The following is a 23,936-nucleotide window of genomic DNA, read 5'->3' on the forward strand; positions in this document are numbered from 1 at the left end:
TAGGTTAGGAATTAGGGGAAGTATAACTCTCTGATAATTTTCTAGGAGAGACACGACACCGCGGTGTTCTCGTATATTTACAGATTATTCATAAATTCATAATCAATAGTAATTATATATATAATATGTATATATCAACAAAATAATATTTTAGTCATTTTTACGTCGCTAATAGAATCTAGAGGCTAAACAGTCGCATAGTCTAAAGTTGGTGACGCGCTGCCTAGCCGCGGAACTTCCGCACCTCCGCACGTCCGCTTTCTCTTTCTCTCTCTCTCTCTCTCTGCCTAACAATAAATAAACAAACAAATACAAATTTATACATTCCGCACGCGTTACCGCGCTAATGAGGATAGCTAATGATTAATGTCGTTACATTACGCCACAGTCGCAGATAACGAGATGATCTCGCGACGAAAGTCCCCTCCCCACGCGTTGCCGTAAATCATGAATTAATTAATCCACGGCCCCAGATCGCGGATCATATAAATTTGTCTCGCTTAGCACCGTCCGGATTTTCAACGTAGAGAGAATAACGAGGAGCGCGCAAGCAGGTCGATCGGAACGCGTCCGGAAAGCGGCACGTCGTTACTCCCCCCCTCCCCGCCGCAATTTTCCCTCGCGACATTCTTCCCTAAATTTTCTGAACACGAGAAAACATCGTTTCTCTTTTTCTTTCTCCTTCTTGCTAAAAGAGAATACGTTAGGAACGGTCGAAGAAGATGGAAAAGCATTTTTACTTTTCCAGCGCGTAAAAGCGTATAGCTTACACACATAAACATTCCAATAAAGCGCGCCGCGTGCCGGTTATGAGCTAATACATAATCGGATTTTATATTAAATCAGCCTTGACCCCAGGCTTCTGCAATTAAAAACTTCCTCTCGAATTGGGAACAAGGTGAGAGGGAGGTAACTGCCGCGTGTCGCGCTCAGGAAGCAGTAATTCCCTTTTTTCCCCCCCACTACCGCCAAGATAGATTCTCGTTCTCGCCGTCTTCTTCGTCTTCTCCTGCTGCTGCTGCTGCCAGGCAGCGCGGTGGTATCGCCTTACCGAATGGCGAAACGGGGACAGAGCGCAGTCCGTTGCCTTTGTTTTTACAACCGTGGTGTGTATGCCACGCGGTCTGCGTTCGTCGCCGCGCGCGGTGTAGGTGTGTTAAAATTACGGCTTCGCAAACCGGGTCGCCGCGGACACGCTAATGACCGGCGTATGCATGCGGCATATTTCCGTCGGAATTGAAACCGACGACGACGACGGGCAATCGCCTCCGCGTTATCTGCGACCGTGGACGCACGCGAAATTGCACTCGTTCCTATCTCGCACAGATAGCCGCAGTACTTTAGCGCTCATTCCGATTAATCCGCGATAGTCAATGCTCCTCCTCTATATCGCAGCCGCGCTCGTACAAAAGAAGGTTTTTTTTTCCCCTCTTTCTCACTGTGTGTGTGTGGGTGTGTGTGTGAGAGCGCGTGTGTCGGGTGTAATTAACTCAATCACGAATGCCTAGTTATTGGCTCGCGTAATTAAACGATTGACAATTCTCTCCGTTCACGGTCTCTAGATTATAGCTACGATATACAGTTGGAGAAAGAGAATTCTCCCCACGATCGTGAGCCGTGTATCCCACGCCGCCGTCTCTAAGAAATCGGACGATGCGTTTTTTTAGAACTGTAATTCAATTCGATGTTTCTAGAGCAAGTTTGCTATCGATACCGTACGCGGTAATATTTGCGCGACGTTACCCCGATTTAATTAATACTCGAAATTATGATTTTGAGGAAAAAACAAGGTATCTGACGCACATAAAATTTTCCTTCCCCCGTCTCAAAACTCCGTTTTCGTTGACGTATCTAGGAGCTCCCGCCGTTATCACGCTTAATTATTCTATCGACATACGGGGGTACGATACGAACTCTCCGGCCGGAGCTCTCAAAATATTTGTAATGTCGCGAGATACACGTTTCACGTGGATGGAAATTTCGTTGGAAACACGAATCGAATAAATACAGCACGTGTGAACTGCGCCAAATGCCCGCGCAGGCCGGAGTCAACGGGATGAGGAATTCTCTCCTCTTGTCTCGCGGTGCTCGCGCGGTATCGGATTTCGACTACGGTAAAAAACGACAATCGGTATCACGCGCCGCAGTGGTGGTGCCTCGTGCGTGTATTCGTGCGTTTGGGCTCGTGCGTACGTCACGTGCACGCGTGGGCACGTTTTGTCCTTCTCCGGGCACGCGTGTACACACAATACGCCGCGTATAAAATACCTTTTCCCTACCTATATAAATGGACTATCTACACGCTTTCGTCGTGGCCCTCCTCTTCGCCGTCCTTCGTTTCCCCGTTCGCTTTTTTTCCCTTTCTCTCTTCTTTTTTTTTTTAACTACCGAATAGCACCTATTCCCGTCACGTATTTCACGCATTTCGCTTCCTCACTTTTATTTCCCTCTTCCGCTTCAATCCTTTGCCGTCCCAGATATTTTGATGTACTACGGGAAATGCGTTATGTGTAACACGTAAAAATCAAGCGGTCCGTCAAAAATTATTTTGAGACACCCTTTTGTGGCAAAGGATCGTTGTACGATTATATCTGTCGGACTGCAAAGAATCAATGCGCCCAAATTGGTCGATGTGGCCGCCGAGTTTACACCGATAACAGCAAGTCTTCCATCCTATATGTCAAATTTTATTCCGTAGCACGAATAATAATAGTAGATAAGGACTTATATATTTACGTAATAATAAATGATCGTCTCCACTGGAATACTAAAGCGTGACTATTTTCGAGATGGCGTCTCCGATACGGTTATTGTGTCTCTGTGGTTTTCCGGTGCTCGACGGAAATAACCGCGTTTATATATGTATATATGATAAGCGAGTTAAATAACCGTGATCCGAGTTTGATGCTCTTTGACATTGCAGTATTTCTAGCCGGAATAAATTGGACACCACATTTGAAAAATAATTGTTTCCAACATTGTCACTTACTGCGTACCGCACGTAGAAAATTTACATATAAAAGAATCCAAAAATAATTATGTAAAGTTCTCGAATGTACCCTTGAGTTGCTCGCAATATAAATTCAGTCGACTTATGCATACACATGAATTGCTTTTAAAATCGTAAATTTCGCCGCGCTATCATATGAGGTATTATACAAAAGCGTACGTAATATTTGTTCTGTATCTCAGCAAACATTGGTCCGTAAGAGACTTAGATTCCTTTTTGAAGCTGAGTTTTATCGTGAGGCAATGTGAGTAAACAATTGCGAATAAAACTGACAAATAGAACAAAAAGAAATAAAGAATCTGTGTTAATTTTCCGTGAAATAAAGAACTTTATCGATAGATTTCTAGGTAAGATATTTGCCATTTAATGATTGCCATTTCATAAAATTTAACGTAACGGAGAGCAACGGGAGATTTTACGACGGAAATTAAAGACGCAGAGAGCTTAAAACGCATCGTCGTTAATTGCGCAGATGGAAAGTAATCGCTGCTTGTGTAAACTCGGCTCGTAAGTCGCGGATATAAATATTTGATCGTGACGCACTAATTTCTACTTCGCCGGGATCGGGAGACTAGTTACGATCGCCGTGACGAGCACAAAAAATAGAAAATATTATTGCAAATGTATGATGTACGTTAACGCTAAAGTTAATTAACGGACTGTATAAAGTAACAATTAGGACGGTAACAATCAGCGAGCGAAAGAAATTGCACTGGATAATACAAAACAATCACTACTACAACTTTAAATATAAAACTATATCTAGAATGAACAAACTTTTATAACGAATTTTCTCTTACAGAGAGGAGAGATTCACTAAGTGTAAGACATTCTTATAAACTCAATTTCTACATTTCTGAGAAATAAGATTACACATTCCGCCTCCTCTCACACAGTTTTGTTTTAAAAACTCTAAATAATTAAATCTAGATAAACTTTATCTTCATTTATTAAAACAGATAACACGTAATATGGAACAAAGAAGCCTCATCACGGCGCTCGTATCTCATTGCACTTGTGTCAGGGGTCTCTACGGGGTTGTGACGATGAGAGAGAAAACCGTGGAGTTTATATCGTAGAAGCAGTGGTGTAGTCTTATAGAACATCACATTAATGAGATATTTTTTTCTTGTTTCTGTTGTCTCTTAATTGCTTATTATCGTGATATTATGACAAATTAATCGCGTATCGGAGTTCTGTTCTGTTAATCTTATTATTAATTCTTGCTGCTATAATTCTTCGTACGTTTGATGTGTATTATATTTCTTTTTGATACTGACTGGTCCTAGTACGGCTTGGCATTAGTTCTGCACAGATATGAGAATACATCTTTTCTGCTGTCAGTATAAAAAGGCCAACAGAAAAATATACAATATCTTCGACTCAAACTCTGGCTAAAAGGTTTGCCGAGTTCCTCAGTCAAAATGCATTGATACCTCTAATCTACTACTCTATTAATTGATTATCGCCTACAGTCGCGTATGATTTTATTTATCACATCATTTACGCCTTTACTTATATAAATTACGAATGTTCATTGAGTTTACTAAGATTGCGTGTCGTAATTAATCATTTAACGACGCCGTCAGTCTCTCGCTCATATATATTTTATCACGCGTCCTCCATTATCTCGCTAGTGACAAGATTATTTGCGTAAAAAAATTAATTGCAGCTTAAATGTGTGTAGCTACATTCCTAAAAACAAAATTATTCCACACTGTTTCCGAGACAAATTCCGAGATTATCGTCATTATTCTTAAGATACCTTTTTTTTTGTGCGGGCGCACAATAATTATCGAATACGACGACATAATGACGGGCGACTAACGACGGGTTAAAATAAAATGTACACTCTTAATCATGTATCGTGTAGTACATCCAAATTCGAGATATTTTTTTATATTAGAAAAATACTTGGAATTTTGAGGTACTAAGTACACGCGATACGTAATTAAAAGCGTAAAACGAACGGAATCGATTCGACCGCCTCGACTACACCACCGCGAAGGGGAAGGACGTCCGCTTCTTCTCGCGGGGGTCGTGCAAGCGGTCAATCCGCGAAAGTCGCCGGCCGGCGCGACGTTTCTTCATCCGCATTTCTCCGCTTCGCTGCGCACGAGCGGCCTTCGACGAGCAGCCGAAACCGCGGCAAGAAGTGGTGTCGCGGCGTTCCTCGCGCGCGCGGCTCCTTTCTTTCTTCCTTCGGCCTTTCAGAATCACTGGACTCGCAGTCAGGGTCAAGGTTACGACGGTCAAGAGGCGAGAGTTGTCCTGTGCCAGGAGGCGTGTTGTTGTTGCTGCTGCTGTTGCTGCTGTTGCTGTTGTTGCTGTTGCTGCTGCTGCTGTTGTAGCTGCGACTGTTGTGTCAGGTGCTGATGCTGCTGTTGTTGCTGTTGCCTCTTTTGGCTGCAAACGAAAAACAAAATTGCATCTTATTACTCTCGTTGACATTGCGAGTGCTGCATTTTATTACGAGCGTTACAAAAAGTTATACTCGCCATTTTTATAACGTCATGATTATTTACATGTAGAAGATAAAAATTAATTATATGTGTTGAAATACAGAAGTTACAATGAAAGATAAAAAAATTAAAACACACAAAAAAAAATAAAAGGATATCTAGACGATGTTAAAATGCATCGTAAAAACTATTTTTTTGTAATTTCTCGCAAAGAGAGAGAGAGAGAGAGAGAGAGAGAGAGAGAGAGTGCGTATGTGAGTAAACAGTTCGCCCAGTTCGTTGCGGATAACGGATAAGATTCGGATTACCTCTTTCGACGTGTTTTTTTCTTCTTCAGACGCGCACATGTTCGGTGAGTGGCTTCTTTCAGAAATCAGTTACGAAACCACGAATGCGCGGAATTATGCGCATACTTTGGCGAGGCTCGATATTCGCGAAGATAACGCGGATGGTTATATGTAGCGCTTTTCTTGGAAGCGACGAAAGAACTCTGATGATGCGAGGTGCGACGTCACCGTTGATCAATCTCTCTTTCTCTCTCTGTTTTCTGCGTACAATAAACACACGCGTCGCTACTCAATAACAATGAATATCGTCGTGTAATCGTCCAGTACGAGCGTCACGATATCCACGTGAACGAGATTACGAGGTCTGGATTCATAATTACAACGGAATGCAAAATTTATACCGTTGGTCCAGCGTCGACCGGCAATTATTCGGTTGCGCAATTTAGAGAGACGGACTACACTTGTTCATTTTTTATTGGCGACGCGAACGCGTCACCGATGACGACAGTCGAGTGTAAAGTTTATTAGAAATGTCGCAGTTCATATTTCTAGCGATAAAATATTCTCTCTGAATGTAGAATAAAAATGTACGTGTGTATGCGTGCGGATATAGTATCCTTAAAAAAAATTATTTCTATAGTCTTATGTTCTCTTAACCAGACAACAAAATCGTCCCCGAACGTCACTGATGAGAATCCTCTCTCGTCCATTCGAAAATCTTCAAGCCAGACATTCTTGTGAACGTCGTCAGTGGCAGCAACAACCACTCTGTACATGCATCTCTAAGAACTCTCCTTCTCTCGTCACTCAAGGGTATGCGAATTCTGTTGCACTTCTGAAATTGTAAGTGACGGAAAAATTTTAACAAGTCGTCACTGAGATTCAAATTCAGGATCCTTCGTTCTCATTCCTCGCACTCCCATCGGACTGCTGCACCATAACTGCTCTACTTTTTTAAATTATTCCGCTCTATCAATACCTAGTCCTACGGCAGCTTAGGAAAAACCGACTGTTCAAGAAGTACGGACAGTTGTAAGAAATCGGTCAATTGTAAGAAATTCGCTAAATTTCGATTTGTTTCGTCCGCGGGTAATCCCCACGATCCCCGCGTTAGCAACCGCGATGGTTATCGCGGCAGGATGCTACGTGCACACGTCGAGAGAGATCAATTAGGACGCACCGCTTAATTAAGAGCACTTTTCCTACATCATAATGCAACAATAAGCAAAGGTAATCGGGACAATTACTCGCACGCGACCTCGGAACGCTGGAAGTCGCGCGCACGTCCGTGTTACCCCTACCACCGGCATATGGCGCATTCCCACGGCGTAAACGTAAAAGAAACATACGAAAGAAACACCGGCAGAACGTAGAAACTGCTTGGAAAGATAGGGGAAAGGAGACCTCGCCCTCCATTTACAACGCTGCCGAGAGACGATGCATCGCGAACGCGAACGCCTTCCGAGTTGCCAAGTCACTCACGACGAGAAATAATTACAGTTCTTTCACTAACGATCTCTTTCTTTCAGTTTGCGTCAATATATATTTTTCTCGTGATTGCGATTAGACGGGTGGACTCGCCAACGCGACCTTACGAGCGTCCTTCGCAGGACAGGCTCGCGGATCGATGGGGTGTGTGCGCTCGGCCATCTCCCTATACTTTTCAGGCGAGAGTTCAGGGGTTTTCACGCGAAAAGTTCACGCGGGTTTCCAGAAGGAGGAGAAAGGGGGGATGAACAAAGCTCGGAATATGCTACTTATTGTAATTAACGATCGCGGCGCGGCCGTTAATTTCGTAACTCTGGCGAATTAAATGACGCGCGCAGCAGAGTAGGATAGGACGACGGCCGGCTGAAAGTTGTGCGCACACAAAGCGAAAAGCGTCTCTCGTTTGAGCTTTTCTCCCTCCGCTGAAGCGAGCGAGCGAAACTTTTTTGCGTCTGACTCGCGCCGACGACTTCTCCTTGTAATAACGAGACGCAACGGTGAGGAGAAACGAGCGCTCTCCTCGACGCGCGCCACTCGACGACAACAACGACGATAATCTATCCACTCTGCTCGCTCACCACAATTTGAAATATAGATGACCGAGTTTTAGAGGCGCCGTGAACGACTCGGTCCCGTCTAGTCGTTCTCTCTTTCTCTCTCTCTCTCTCTCTCTCTCTCTCTGTCTTTCTCTCTGAAACGGGTACGGCGACTAGCATATGAAATATGAATTCCCGATCGAAGGCGCTCCAGAAACTTCGGACTCTATATCCGACACGCAGGAGGGATTCTCTTTCTCTCTCTCTCTCTCTCTCTCTCTCTATCTTTGTCCCTTTCTCCCTCTTTCCTCTAAATGCACAGGGATAGGGGTGAATGAGTTTTGCTATCGACTGGATTACTGGTTGCGTCGCGTTCGTCGAACGCGAAACTCTTCTCGCACGAATAAAATTCGCTTGTGCGAGGAGCAGCGCCTCTGAGCATTACTCTTCCTTTTCTTTTCGCGATAAAAAGAGACATCATCGGCGGCTTTGATTACACGGTCGGTTTTTCTTTCTTTTTTTTTTTCTTCTTATTTTACCTGTCCCTGCAAATTACGGTTCTCTTACGCGCCGTATCGATTCTGCTCCGCTATAAACATGTACGCACGTAAACACGGTTCCTCTCGATGATATATTTAAATCTTATGCCGTACAACGAATATCGAATATGTCAGGTAGTCGAATACGCAAATACATCGTATATAGCGCGAGAATATTTAATGTTTGTGATCGGGTGGGTTCTTCATAAATATGGGATCCCTGATTAAACTTTGCCTGCCCGAAGTGACCTGTTTCGCCATTTTATAGGCATCGACGATGACAATTAAGAAGGTACTCATGAAATATTAAGCCAACCGATAATGAACTGTAATTTTCCTGCTAAAGAGAACCTCACTCGTCTCTTTATTAAAAGATTCTATATTAACGTCGAAAAACTAAATAAATATTCAAATTATGATAGCTCATCTATGATGGGTTCACCTTATTAATCGCGAAATTAATTATAATAAAAGAGTAAACATTACCGTAAATAAATTTAATTCTATAATGATTTCATGCTCGCTCTCTCTTTCTCTCCCCCCCTCTCTCCCTCTTTCTCTCTTCTATGTACATTACGCTGCATTAAATTTGTAGATATCTTTTTAAGTATGAAATTTAATTCGCTTGTAAATATTACAAGTAATATTTATAATATTACGTTAAATATTTGAAAAAGTATTTGATTAAAAATTTTGAAAATTTAACATAACCTTGTAAAGTATATTTAACATTCCATTTTACGTATCTGAAAATTTCCTCGACGCCTCATTATCTGACATATGACAAAACAGGTCGTAAAATACTTATTTATGTAACCTATTTAAAATTCACAGCCCCTTGCGGGATGCGTTATTTATGCATGACGCCAATCCTAACTATAGAGATCAAAGTAAATTCTCTCTCAGCTTTTAGAACTTCATTATGAATGTTTCATGTTCTGCGATAATTTTGTGAGAAATAGGCTTTGCGAAATAACGAGCGAGATTGCCTAATAACTTCTCCCGATTTACGTATCTTGTGAAAGTTTACACACGCTCGCGCTTAGCCTGAAAGAAGTTCCGAACTTTATTTGGGAAAGTTCGTGCGCCCGTGAGAGGGAAATATGTACATGAAATGGTTGCGACCGCGGTGCTATGTTGAAATTTTGATGAAGGCTTGGAGGTAAGGTGTTCCTGATGGGCGAATGTGTCGACCAAAACTTTTGTACCGTTTACCCTAAAAACGTCAGTCGATTTGATCACGTGGACTCTTCCAATAGGAAACTTTTTCTTTACCAATGTAAATTTTTCGCTGCTGGTCACTTAATGTAGTACGAAGTTCAAGGACACTAATTTATTGACAAATGAAACTATTTGCATTACTGAAAGTCAATGATTCTATGTCTTTTCATATTTCACCGTTTATCGTCTTGCATAAATTAAACAAGTTGTTTACTTGTACTGTGATAGTAAAGATCACAAAGTCAAAATATATATATATCTCAGTACAAGTTAAATTATAATGATGTAATACATATTAATGCATTAAATAACTACGACTGAATGGGCACAACAGACAGATTTTTTCTAAGTAATATAACATTATGTGTATTTTTATATTTCACATAACGCATTTTCTTTATTATATTACAAAAATTATATAAAATTATATAATTTTTTAATCCTTGTAGCATAATAATTCAATACATGTATGGCAAGAGGTAAAATTTAAAATAGGACTTATTTATTTAACCGTACAAATAATTTTTCCATTTTTGGTCAGTTAGATCGAGGCCAGATGTTTATTGAGGTCATTCGTTGATAAGCTAAGTACTTTTTCTCGTGTCACTGATCGTCTTTCCAGCTAAGCCACCATTCAGTCGTGTGAGGTAAAATGTGGGTCGCTTTGAAAGGAACGTACATTAGTATGTAAAATATTTTTTAGATTTTATGTGTTTATGTGCAAAGAATGTTTAAACAATTATTATAAAATATATATGAATATGTAATATAATTATGCATATATAACATATAAATATTAAATATATTATATTTATTTATTATAAACTATATATTTACAAATATTATATATATATATATATAAATTAATATCTCTTTCATATATATGTATATACATACATACCACATATATGAAAGAGGTGCTAATAATTTTCAAATATTCTTTCTTCAAGTCCGGTTAGCTTGCGTTGAAAATTAAAATTAAACCCCCACATATATCGGATATATCATCCAGGTAGTAATTCAGATAACAAGTGTTATTTGTCGTCATTTCAACGACATTTTAACGTCAAAACAATTTAGCTCGCTACCTGGGATCGTTCTCGGTTGACACATAATCATAGACTTCGAGCAAAAAGTAAGGACCTGTTCGTATTCTTTCATCTCGTGTATTCGAAAGCATCAAGTACGGTGTCAGTGTGCTCTCTAGTTTTCGTGCAGTATGGATACTAGTACCAACTACCAACCGAGACACTATCGGTACTCAGCTCATAACGACTCTGCAGCGAGGACGATCGATCGAGGTGCTCTCGGTCCGCACGTGCGCAGATTACGTGGTTCTCTCTCTCTCTTTCTCCCTCCCCCCTCTCTCTCGCCCTCTCTCTTCCTCCCTCACTTCCCTTTATCATCCTATTTCTCTCTATCTCTCCATCCCTTCCTTCTCTTCATTCCTATCTTTCCTTCTCTGTTTCTCTCTCTACTCGCTGCCACACCACGTCACTGTTCGTCGAGGTAAACCTAACATAGCCATCCTTCCATAGAGTCGCCCACGCTTACGTACGCACGCGTACGTAACACGCATATACGTGCACGCTTGTGTGCGTGTCGATATATATACACACACACACACACACACACACATCGATCCGATAATGAGAGGGTGGGCGATGCGGCTTCACGGTGGTGCCGAATGCCTCGCAAATCTTAGTACAAAGGGTGGTGAATACGTACGCGCGGCATATAAGAAAAGCCACGTGGCCACGTCGACACGACACGTGTACACCGGTCACCCTTGTTTGCAAATCGTCTTTCACACATCATTCGGCAATTCAATGGCAATTCGCGAAGGTCAATCGATCTCTCTCGTATATGATTCGATTTAAATTCATTTATCAGCGCACGCACGCGTCAAGTACGAAAATATATAGAAAAAGGGAAAAGAGACGACCTCCCGGACTTGTAGACGGTTCGTCCGCGCTTCTGAAAATTTCGTGTAAAACGGATTTAATACGTGGCAACGATTCCCATGTATTTACATCAGAGTATATAGCTGCATTACTATTACTTAGAAATATGGGGACTCGCTTTCTGCGTAAATTTTCCTCGCATTTAAGCGCACGAGATACTTCCCACGAGGGACAGAGCGCGGGATCCCCCCTTTGGTTTTCTACGTCAGGCGATACACGTTTTTTTTTCTAATGAAAAAAAAAAAAACGATTCGCATTGCCGGCGATCAACCTCACTGTCTTCAAGTATCCTTCCTAGCTTTACAATCACCCCTCCCCTTCGTTCATTTCATTTCTTTTACTTTCATCGATCGCGCGCGTCTCCGACGCGCGGTTGACGCAACGACAGCGTTCGTAGTGGAAGGAAAAAAAAAACCGGGCGGACGATAACTTCGAGTTCGTTCGTTTTTCCTGCGGGTCTGCTCGTGCGCGCCGTACGTAAAGATCGCGTACGCGGTCGTCGCGATTGCGAATTTCGCGCGGTGGTGTAATCCGCTCTCGAAGAGAAGCCACGTGACACGTCAAGTGACACGTACAGTGCATATAATTCTCCCACCTAACCATCGCCCGGGCATAACTCCTCGACGAATCTACGCGAACGGAGACTCGTCGGAGTCTTGCTCGGATGGACAATGGGGGGGGGGGGGGGGAAAAAGAAATAACTTCTCGAAAAACCGTGGATCGTAATAACAGCTTATACCGGTATTAGAACCCGCCCATCGGCACCGAAAGCTCAAAGTACGGCCCAGGTGGGCTGAAATAGCTCATCTCGCATCTACCATTACAGCCGCTACTTTGCGCGCCGGCTATACATAGACATCGATCCGCGAAAGATTCCACGCCGTCCCCTCTGAAGAGCGAAACTGAAATCTCTGAAAAAAAAAGAAAAAAAAAGAGAGAAAATACAACACGCGAATATCGCGTGCCGCGTATTCGTCTCCCGCAGAATAAACGTCGATTTGATTTTAATTATTGAGGCGTTACACAGCGCGCGCGGTTCGCGCTTAAATTAATTTAATCTGAATAATTAAGATCTTAGATTTAACATGTACGCGAGACAAAGAGGAGGATAATCGCGCGTTCGTGATGGCACGCCTGACGTTAATTGCCGCCTACATGTGTATCTGATTTTTCTCAGTATGTTACCTGTACTCGCGATCCTCGCATACGTACGCTCTCGGCGTCGTCGTCGTCGCCGGAGGGAGGACGCATTTAGCGCCGAATGAACACAAAGAACACACGGGGCTATTGTTTGCGCCGTGAGGGTGTGCGTGGTACATCGATCCGCGAGAGCGAGCGGCCGTGTGCTAATGAAGAGACTATATACGAATCTCCGTCGTCGCGAAGAGCGATGGCACGTGGGTGCGCGTTGTCGCATGCGTGTTCCCGTTCCGCCTTGGCTCCCTCGTTACGTAAATACTTCAAGGTCGCGTGACAGCGACGATTGGTGTCGTCAACCCGGTGGCGACGAGCGGATTTTCCCGACCGCGCCAATTCCCGATTTCTCATTTTCAATTATTTAGCACCGCGCGCGAATGTCCAATGCCGCGCGACATGCCGCCTCTCCGCATTAAACATGTATATTCTTTCGAAGCCTATAAATAGAAGCGGTACATACACCCGTTTCCTCTACTTCAATAAGAGACAGAAAAGGCTCTCCGATAAACTCCGTTAATGAATAGTACATCAAACGCACGCTCTCGAATAATATTTTACTCTTTAGCTGAAGGACCGTTGACTGGGTAAGCGAAGAAAACAGAAGGTTCTCGTATAGTCTCCGATCAATTTTGCGCTTCTCGCATAAATTTCCATTTTGCCTACCTTTTGAGTCACTTATCCTTAATACGCGTCCGCATGTGGACGTACTCTTGACGTACGATCCCTGATTTTCTGTATGTCGAACGGATTTAGATTGCCGTACGTCGAGTTCGCCGTATGTCCGTACGATTCGTCGTTACTTTACTTTCGAGAGCCACGAGTTTTATCCGTTCCGCGTTCGCGTCCTGTTCCTGGGAAGCGTCGGAACTTCGCGGCCAACTTTCTCCCGAAGTTTTATCGACGTCGTGCGATTGTTGCAATTCTACTTCCTGCGCGCGAATAGCCGTGTTACAAGTTGAGAGTTCTTTTCTATGTAGTTATAGCCTTCATTTCGCCGATACATTCCTCGATAGTGTTTCGATTCCGCGGACGGTCGATACTTTCCTTGTAAAAAATACATCGACATCACATACAACTTGTAATTCTTTTTCTTTTTCTTCCCCAGTGTCATCAGAAATTTATTTCTCATATGTTGTTCAACAATTTTTGTTTACTTCTCTCAGTAAAAATGGAAATTTTTTTTTGTAAAACCTAAAATATCTTCCTAGAATATATCTTCCAAAATTTGGTACCGTCACCCTTTCGTACGACGGGAACAAACTGCCATGTATGCGTGCTTGCTAGTGATGATCGATCCGCTTTTAAGGGGGCGTTCACATTGGCGATATATCTATGTGCTGGCATCGGCGGGGAAGTGCAGAGCGGGAGAGAGAGAGAAAGAGAGAGAGAGACAGTAGAGAAGGGGTCTCCTCGCGGCAGTCCCAGGGGACCAATGACCCCCAGGCTCGATCACTGTGTCGCGATGCTCGTCACCGACGCAGTCGACTCTATAAAGTTTATAGCATTGTATGTCTAGTGATAACTCGCCTCGAACATTCCCGAACCGAGCTGCCTGAGTTTGCGGTGTCGTTTATAAGAAAACGGCAAGCAACGCAATGAAAGAAAGAACGGATAGAGGAAGCGAACTGGAGAAAGTGAGGTAACAACAACAACGACGACGAAGGTGGGCAGAAATAGGGGAGGCGGAAGAAAGAACGAGGGGAAAGGAACGAAAAGAAATGGCGAACGCCGAGGAAAGGATGGAGAGGGACGACGAGATCGCATCGAAAAGCTGAAGAGAGTAAAGACAGAGAGGGAAGGAGAAAAGGGAACGACGAGGAGTCTACTACTCTCCGTCTATCGATTTTTTCTTCTAACTTTAGATCGTCTTCTTCATCTCTCCTTCGGCTTCGCTCGTTCTTGATCCCTCACCCCCTCCTACTCTTTCTTTCTCTTTCTCTCCATACGTTTCCCGATCCCGTCTCCCTTTCTCACGCGGTTTCTTCCTCTCCTTATGGCGGGAACGTGGGCGTGGACGTGGGCGAGTCTTCAGGGCCGGCGAGCGTCGGCCGATCCCGGATCGTAAATCGTGGCGACCCACGGATCCTCTTGTCTTCTCGTCGACAGCTACGTCCCTGTCGATCCAATTCTATGGCGGGAGATCTTCTCGGATTCCATCGTATAGTAGGACGGTGTCGGGAGTACGCAATACTCCGCGAGAAAATATCGCGCCGGCTGTTACCGTAGTTGCAAGCAGATGCGCGCAAATTCGATTAACTTGAATTCCGATCGGATCTTCGAAAGAAGCACCCGGATTCCCGGATCCGGATCGAAGTTGACAAATTTAGCCATGACGTTTCAGGCGCGTATAATTTATAGATTTATTTTATATAAAGATTTGATTGTTTCTCTTCGCGTGGGTTTGAATACGAGCTTACTTTGCCGTTAAGCTTATCAATATTTCTTATGGTTTCTAGAATCTACCGGCTTGTGAATTAAATACAAGTTGAGGGATAATGCGACCCTCCCGTTTCCTGTGTATCGATTCAATCATCACAACACCGAGAGCGACACTAGAGCTGTTTTTTTAATTATCGCTTGATTACCCGACGTGGCACGACGCCGTGCGCTTTTTGCAACACACGCAGAAAGTCTTATCAACGAGTGATGTACATCCTGTTGATTTACGAAGTTGCACGAGGAATGCTAATCGGAGCGATACTCCCGAGACATATTTTCAGCCGAACTTTTTTTATTATGTTTACCATGCGGCGAATGACGCAATTATATAGGAGAATTATGCAAGAAATACCGCCGCGTAAGAGCAAATAATGTGGAAAAAATACTGCCGTTACATGATGTGTCCAATGAAATCCTACATTAAAGATAGAGTATCGCCTTTTGCTCAGATAGCGCGTCACATTTCCATCCACATTTCTCACATACGATAACTCCCCCCCCCCCTCTCTCTCTCTCTCTACTATAATATAATATAAAATCGCACTGTTCTTCTCGTATAGAATGAAATTACAAACCATATCTTTTTCACTGGAGAAATTTGAAACCTGAACTGCAAGTTGCAATGTAATCATAATTCAGGACTGAATATTCCGAAATATCGAAAGTACGGGACGATCCTCTCGGCGAGATCGTTACGCCGGAATAACAAATTGATTTCTCCTACCCCGCCTGCCTCCAGCAGCCCGCCCGTTCGCCCGCTCGGTCGCTCGCGAGAGGGTTAAACCCCGGCAAAATTTTTGCTTCCTGTCCGGCGCTTCCCTCTTCCTCTCCGCGACCCTCTGCGCTTTCGAATTCCCGGTGCCCGATCGATGAACGTTCGTGTCGACGTCACACAACGGCATCGTCGACGACGACGACGACGACGACGACGACGAGGGCTCTCCTCTCCTATAATGCCTCTCCCTCTCATTAAAGCCGTCCATCCGTCCATTCGTCCTCGTCGACGTAGAGTAGCATCCTAATGCTATTTACACAAGTGCTCTGCCGTGGCGAAAGGGCGTTCGGGAGCCCCGCGCCTTTCGAGGCCCTGCATGTGCACACGTAGTAGCGCTGGTGCTCGTGTTTACGTCACGCAAATCGTGCGATCAAGCACCGTGTAATCCCAAACGTGAAAGACCAGGACTTTCCGGCCGGTCTCTCTTTGTTCCTTCTGAGAGAGAGAGAGAGAGAGAGAGAGAGAGAGAGAGAGAGAGAGAGAGAGAGAGAGAGAGAGAGAGAAAGAGACAGAGAGAGACGCCTCGCGTCCATTAATTGTCGACGAAGTCCTTTTGTCCCTCCCGCTTTCATTAACGAGGCACGAGGAGATTTGATACAAGCTACACTTCTGCCCTGGCGAATCGATAACTCGCGCGGATATCGATTTCCGCAAGCACATTATTATAAAGACGCGAAATTTTTGTCGCTAATTTACCCCACTAATTTCGCGTCCTACTTTGCGTCCATTCCAAATAGAATTGTTTATCACAAAGATCTCAAAGCAAATGTAAATTTAAAACGTTGCTATCTTCTCTCTATTACAACAAGAAATGTATTTTTATGTAATACAAATAAATATTTATTTCCGACCGTGAATATATTAACGGCGAATTTTATCTCCACGTGGCAAATCTCCACATGTACAACGATATATATTTTTTTTTCCTCAACGGGGAAGTGGAGAGAAAGTAAACAAACTTGTTGTTCTGTTTCACAGAATTTAGACATTATTTGAATTGATTTGAAGGACGAATTAGAAAGTCGCGGGGATCTTGTTCTAATCAAATTAATCCAAGGTTGATTATCGAGGCGACTTCCACTCGCGCTAAGCGATCTTAAACATAATAAATGAAGCGATCGTTCACAAATAATGACGCCGCAGATGTCCTTTCTGACGTGACCGGGGAAAAGAATTAACATACTGTTACTAAATAACACTCTATCCTTACTAAGTCCTATCTAAATATTCTGATTGATCTTTTGAATCTATATCCGAGTCTATTAATCATAAATGTGTAGATTTGCACAATGACGCTTTCCGTTCGTTCAAGTTTACTCTCATTCCTTGAAATCCCCACAAAACTTTATATTTTGAAACGAGAGGAATATAGAGAGAAACAAAGATGCTGAGTGTAAAAAGCGCAGACTTATTATCAACGTCGTTGTCGATGTCGAATTAGGCGTAGACGAACGAACATAGGACGAGAAACGTTGCCACGACCCAGTTTCGCGTTGTGCCAATCCGATCGTGCATCCGAGCAGGCGATTCTAATTAGAGAAGTCTCGATCGCCAATTAGGGAACGAGCGTGCGCCAAAGGATCAAGAAACTGCACGGCAACTTCCTGATTGAGATCTCCGTAAGACGGACTGCGCGATTCGAGCGAACGCTGCCAAAAATTTCGTTGTACACTACGCACAATTTGGGGGATTCTATTCTAAGCTGCATTTGAATAGGAGACGGGATAGGAGAACGCGACGCGGAAGTAGAATTTTATAGAATTTTGTGAGCGATGATAAAAAGGCCGATCTCGAAAACGAAAAGTTCGAGACGGAAGTTTATCGTCGTGGAGATTTTTACTATCGCGTCGCGACCTTTTCTCTTTTTTTTTTTTTTTCACAAGACGCGTCTATTTATTTTCGCTGCCAATTACGTCTACGGTCATCAATCCTTTCTCCGACGCCTCCATGGGGGAGGTGTAGTTGGGTCATGCCCGACCTGTCGACGTAGGAGGCGCGATACCAAGGCGCCTGTCACATAGGCGCTCGATCTAATTTAAATATTTAACAGTGTCGATGTACGTACGACGTGCGATCGGCTCGTTATAAGCCCGAGTGGCAAGCCTGAGTGCGATGGAGTTTGTTAGTCACGTCGCAGTAGCGTACGTCGGTATTAAGATGCAAATGAACCCCGTCGCACCGACGCGCGTTACCGTCGCGAGTCGTCGATTCCACCTCGGGATCGGCAAGTCAAACGGAATGGCGGAGCAGCAGCAATCTTTTGCCCCGCGATTCGTATATGCATAAAGACGTGACGAATCTCTCTCGGGACGTGGGGACGGTCCATATAAATGTTATTAATTTAATCGTCCCGCGGAATAGAGAGACGCACTTTGCATACGTGCGAATATATCGCATCGCGTGTTAATAGCAGACACGAAAGGGATCAACACACTTTGTGTACCGGGGGCTCGATTCTTGAATTCATTCGCAAGAGACGCGTATTCGAAAATTCTGTTCTCACAGAAAAATTGGAAATTTATTGGCTAGCGTATTGGCTTTTAACCAATAAACTTGCAACTTTTCTGTTAGAGCAGGTATTTGCGCATACGTTTCTCTTGCAAATGAATTCGAGAATCAAGCCCCCTAGGATATTTTCTGCGATCGTGTCGTACGCCGGCGTTAATTTTTCTTTCGACGCCGTCGTGCTTTGTCGATCTCTCCTGCTCGTCTCTCGCCTTCGTGGCTGCTCGATAGAATTAACGGCATTGTTTTCGTGCACTCGGTTCGTCACGATCGTTATTAAGGCCGACCTATTTGCGCGCGAGTACGCGCGGAGCATCGATGCCACTTTGTCCCTTTTTTTTTTTTATATTTCCACGCGTTCACCTCTCTCGCTCTAAATATATCCTAAGTGCCGTCCGCTTGCTAGCATGTTCTCCGTGCGTTTCAACGGATTGTATATATTGCGCTCTGAATGAACGTTTGATTATATCAAATATTACACCAGGATAATTTATATGATTAGATAACCCAGCGGGAAAAATGAGTGTGATCATCGTTATCGATCGACTTTATTGTCCTCATACAACGTCTCAAGTTATCATTCGCCCGTAATTTTCTCAGCACAAATAATATTAAATTATTTACTTTGAAAAAAGTAAATAAGTGATTCAATTTGAAACGTCTTAATTTTAGCATGCATTTTATCGAATTTAACTATATCTCTTTGGAAATTTTCTTTTTAAATAAGCAGATTACATATAATTGCACTAAATTGTTCAAAATTCTAAAACACTAGAAAAGAATATTTAGATAAGATACGCTTTTTCATAAAGTTACGATTAAGCGAGTTTTAACATTATGCTGAAATCTACTAGAGCTCTGCAGCTATCATATCTATGTTTCTCTTTCTCTCTGTTATGAAATTTAATTTTTTTATCTCGCAGTGTGCTACTTGCACACTCATTTCGCTTTTTTTTTGCCAGTCACTACGTGAATCAACAAAGAAACTTGAGATCGGTGTGAGGTGGCAGGCAAATAGAATGGTGAAATAAAAGCAAACGTGAAGATTAATGTTTACCTGCCGAACAACGGATGCCATAGCTGCGACTCGTCCGGTGAGCTCGCGGTAGAGCTCACTTCCGGCTCCTGCTTGAGTAGTCCACTGCGCACTCTGAGCAAGGGCGAATAGGGATTGATGCGCGATCGGCCGCCGTTCGATAGGTCTATAGGCTGCGTCGGCATCAACGTGCAGATTGGCTTGCAACTGAGTTTAGGTCTTTTAGTAGTAATGGTGACTCTGCCGCCTTTCGCGTTATTACCGTTCGCTGAACTAGACGATCCTTTGTTAACGGCGCCATTAACGGCCACTCTAGGTTGCTGTGGCTGAGAGTGCTGCGATCTGGAAACCGGGCCCTCTCCATGGTCCAGCACGTGCTGCAGATGTGCCAGCGATATCACGAGCAGATCGGGATCCCGAAGAAGGTCGGGCCTGGTAAGGGCCTCAGGCAGCCTGAGCTCGGGTCTGCTAGCCAGTAACTTTGGTATCTCCGTCGCCGGCGCGGCAGCCAGGGCTGGCAAATAGTCACGAGGTACTAGAAGAGGATCGGGGATTAGGTGACCGGCAGTCTCAATTAGTTCGCGGAGCTGTCTGGCCGGATCTAAAAGTTTGTCCGTGTTACTGGACGTGGCACAAGGGATGCGATCTTGATCCTGATCAGTGAAGTGGCCTCTCGTTCTAGCAATGGCTTTCTGATAATAGGCGACCTGATTCCTTTGCCGCTGCCCGTTGGTCGGTTGCCACTCGGCAGACATCGGTCTCTTGGGCGCGGTGCGATCTGTCGGGTAAAAAGTACTGTGAATGTCGCCGCTGGACATTGGTCTGCCAGAGCTCCTCACTTCTTGATTGTGGATGTGCAAACGTTCCTGGAAGCTGCGTTGATTAGTCCTTCTCGCGTTTCTATCGACGCTCGAATGCACAGGTCGAGAGATAGGCTGATCAATGTTTAGATCAGATCGGATCGATATTGCCTCCTTCAACCTTTCATAATCTCGCGGATCCGCGCAACTAGACGAGGCCAGAATGCTCTTCAACGTTAGCTCGCTCTTGACGTCCTCCGAACAAGACACGGAACATGGCGGACTAGGTAGTAACCTCTCGAGATATGCTGACGACGGTCTCCTGGACGCGGGAGAACAAGGAATTCCGCTGGGCTGTGGCGAGACCACAGTGCCACGTGATCGTAGCTCTTCTAAGACCTGCTCGTCAAAGTGCTCGAGATCCTGGTATTTACCCTTGGCTTGCGCCTCGCTGTTTCTACCGGAGCCAATCCAGACAGGATCACTCTTCGCATTCTCTAACGGGGTTTTGCGATCCTCCTGATTGCTCTTGGTACTGGACCCGTTGTAGTAATTCGCGTCGATACCATCGTACGCAAACGAATCCGCCTTCTGCTGCCTAAGGTCTTCCAGAACTTGCGAGTCGCAGTCGTCCTCATCTTCCTCTTCATCTCTGTCCTCTTCATGGGGAAACCTGTCCATCTTCATTTCCCCCAGGTATACGTCGGCCTTGTTGAAGTTAACGGTGCTTTCGGGCGATTCGACACGATGCTTCGTGCTCGGTGAGATTGTTAGCTGGCCGGAGACACTTTTGTAGCGATAGCTCGGTATAACGATCGATAGCCCTGGCAGATTGCGAGGCGAACCGTCGCGACCAAAGTCATTCGCGTTCCTCAGTAGCTTCTCTACGCATTCCGCCTGAGAATCTGGCGATCTACTCGAGGAGGACGCTTTTGAGGATGGTCTCGCAGGCGACACGATCTGATTCTTGCCGACCTCAGGCGTGTGATTCCTCATTATGGACACCGAGAGTCCCGGCGTATTCCTCAGGGCGTCAAGAATCTTCGAGCTGTTGTAATCGAGCTTCAGCGGTTCGCCGGGCTCATCCGGCGCTTCCTCTTCCTCGGTCGGTACGCTCGGCCGCCACGTAGCGAGAGAGTCCGAATCACAGTTCTGTCGTTCGACGGCGAAACCACCGTCTGCCTCGGCGACTTTGCAGGAATTCGGAGTCGTCTCGACGTTATTCTTCAGCGAAAGAAGCCCAAGATTGCTCTCCCGGATCTTTTTGTCGTCCATCTCCTCCGGCAGGAAGCAATCCTTTTCGAGAATCTTTTCTTCATGCACCTCCAATTTATCGTCAATTTCATCATCTTGATCGACGGCCTCGGTCTCGTAACTGGATATGTTTCTTATTTGATCTTTTGCATTGTCAGATGCCGATTCCTTGACCTGCTCTCTCTCAACGGATTGCTTCTCGTCGAGGACTTCGTAAGTCTTGGTGGAGTCCACCGGCAGATCGGCGCTAGGAGTATCAGTGGCGAGAACGGGCGAGGCCGTGGCATCTATCATATTTAATATGTCCTGAATACCCGCCTTGTTCATTCGATTCGATTTTTCGCTGTTTTCCTCCTCCTCCTCCTCCTCCTCTTCCTCCTCCTCCTCCTCCTCCTCTATCTCTTCCTCCCTTTCCTCCTCTATCACGGCGGTCTCCTCATCCCGCTTGTTATTTTCTTCTATCTGCTTCGCCTCATTCGCCGTCGCGTCCTTATTTCTCGTGTGGCGAACGACATTTTGATGCGCGCTCTCAGGAAGTTGCGATAGTTGCAGCAGTTCCAGTACGACACGCGGTTGGAACAGCTTGTCCATCTGCAATGACTGCAGGTCGATCCAGCCGTTTATCTTATCCTTACCCTTCAAGCTGGACAGACGAGCCTTTGACTTATTCTTCTCGCATTTCTTATCTTCTTTATTATTTTCTTCTCCACCCTTGTCGCCATTAATTTCACGGGTTCCTAGGGAAGAGGAGTATCCTCGTCGACTCGCCTCCTCGTCGTAACCTCGCCTCTTTCTGCCTGCGCCTTCGCCAGTAAGCAAACCGTTCGTCGTGCCGTTCGACGAATATATTCGTGGATGGCACCGAAGAGGACTGGCCGTCGCGCTCGCTGGCTCTTGGAGACATCCTTTGCCGTTCTCCTTCTCGTCGTTGGACGAGACCGAGGAGGCCGGCGACGTGTCGGCCATGCCTGACGCCGTTTTCTTGGCGGCCGGTGCAATCGTGTACACGTTGGACGTAGTGCGCGGTATCGAACGCCATCCTTGCGCGGTTTTCGTCAGCTTGATGCGATTACGTTTATCGTAGTCCTCGCATCTCACCTCGACGATTCTCTGCTCGCGCTGCGACGCCCACAGGAAGATCGGATTGACCTTCGGTCGCTTCTCCTCGGGCCCGCCCAGCGTCTCGTCCCGCGGCGCTTCGTTTCGGACGCGCTTCTGATGTTTCTGATGATGGTGATGATGATGGTGATGATGGTGGCGTCTTTGACGACGGGGCACTGTGCCCCGCGCAGGGGCCCCGCTCATTACTCCATTCAACGAACGGTGATTACTCTGTCTCTCTCGCCCGACGACAAACTGCGTCCGGTCTGCTCACCCCCGACGGTTGAACGTTCGATGACTTTGACGGTAACCGGCGACCGTATACCGAATTATGCGACCAGCGCGTAATGCGACACGCGCTTTTCGCGCGCACGCACGACGCACACGCACACACACAGACACACACCCACACACGCGCGCGCCCTGCCTACGTATGCGATTTAGTCTCGTAGTTTACATACTTCCGTTCGCGTTTTCGCACGTTAATATAATTACGACTGGCTACCGCTCCGCGCATCGTAGACACCCGGTAGGCACGCGCGAAACGATCGCGCGGCGTGTGGATCGCGCGGCTTCAATCGCGCCAGACCGAAACCCCGACCGTTCACCCGGCTCGCTCCCGCGCGATCGATCCTCAAGGCCATCGCGCCATTGTCGACCCGGAATGAAGCTTCCGCCGCCGATTCGGGAGACGTTCCTTCGAGCTCGACGTTTACGCTCGACGTACGCAACCGACTCTAGGTTCGGTAGCACCGTCCACGCCGCTGACGGGCTCGCCGGCGTTCATCCAGTTATCGAACCGTGACACCGCTGATGTCGTACCGCCGAACAGGAATACGGGAGAGCGACACGGGCGCGGGCTTCGGGCCTCATCGACGCGTCGACTCGTATTCGCGCTGACGACGAGCCGGATTCCGAGTTCGACCCATCGGCCGGTTGACGGTCTCTCGCTTTCAGCCTGGCACGAAGTGTCTCCCTCGAAGGGGAACGTTGATATCGGAGGAGCTGATACCACGAACTAGATGCCGGGCGATATTCGCAGAGGAAGATTCACGGAGAACGAGTCGGGGTGAACACTCCTCCCGACTTGGCGAACGATCGAACAATACTGACGTTCCACCCACGGCGGAATACTCGTATCCTTACCGCATTATCCTCGATCACTCGCGACTACCTAATTTTACGCCGTATGAATTCGTAGCACCGCCGCGTCCTGGGATTGTTATCGATGACATAACACACGGTGCGGGCGTTGCAGGTCGCCTACCGGTCACACGCCACACGCGGAGTCACTGTCTGGGAAGCTACTGGCGGTCTGGCGG

The 23,936-nt window shown here is 45.5% G+C and overlaps 1 protein-coding gene and 1 long non-coding RNA gene across 3 annotated transcripts; both read right to left on the reverse strand.

The window, feature by feature from the left end:
* Positions 1 to 34: 34 nt before the first annotated feature.
* LOC105830191 lies at positions 35 to 23,934 on the reverse strand. Of its 2 annotated transcripts, none has more exons than XM_036286903.1 (2): positions 19,481 to 23,934; positions 35 to 5,416 (listed from the first exon to the last, which is right to left on the reverse strand). In XM_036286903.1, exons 1-2 carry the CDS (start codon positions 22,816 to 22,818, stop codon positions 5,263 to 5,265), a joined length of 3,492 nt encoding a protein of 1,163 aa, XP_036142796.1. In that variant the 5' UTR covers positions 22,819 to 23,934; the 3' UTR covers positions 35 to 5,262. The 2 variants fall into 2 exon arrangements, with proteins under 2 accessions (XP_036142796.1, XP_012524826.1); XM_012669372.3 differs by lacking the exon at positions 35 to 5,416 and adding an exon at positions 6,495 to 6,594.
* On the reverse strand, positions 8,240 to 12,686 carry LOC114254976. The gene is made up of 2 exons (XR_003626292.2): positions 10,445 to 12,686; positions 8,240 to 10,205 (listed from the first exon to the last, which is right to left on the reverse strand). It is a non-coding gene; the product is annotated as an uncharacterized LOC114254976 (long non-coding RNA).
* Positions 23,935 to 23,936: the final 2 nt, after the last annotated feature.

This window comes from Monomorium pharaonis, chromosome 5 (genome assembly GCF_013373865.1).
Source record: "Monomorium pharaonis isolate MP-MQ-018 chromosome 5, ASM1337386v2, whole genome shotgun sequence".
Taxonomy (NCBI): Eukaryota; Metazoa; Arthropoda; class Insecta; order Hymenoptera; family Formicidae; genus Monomorium; species Monomorium pharaonis.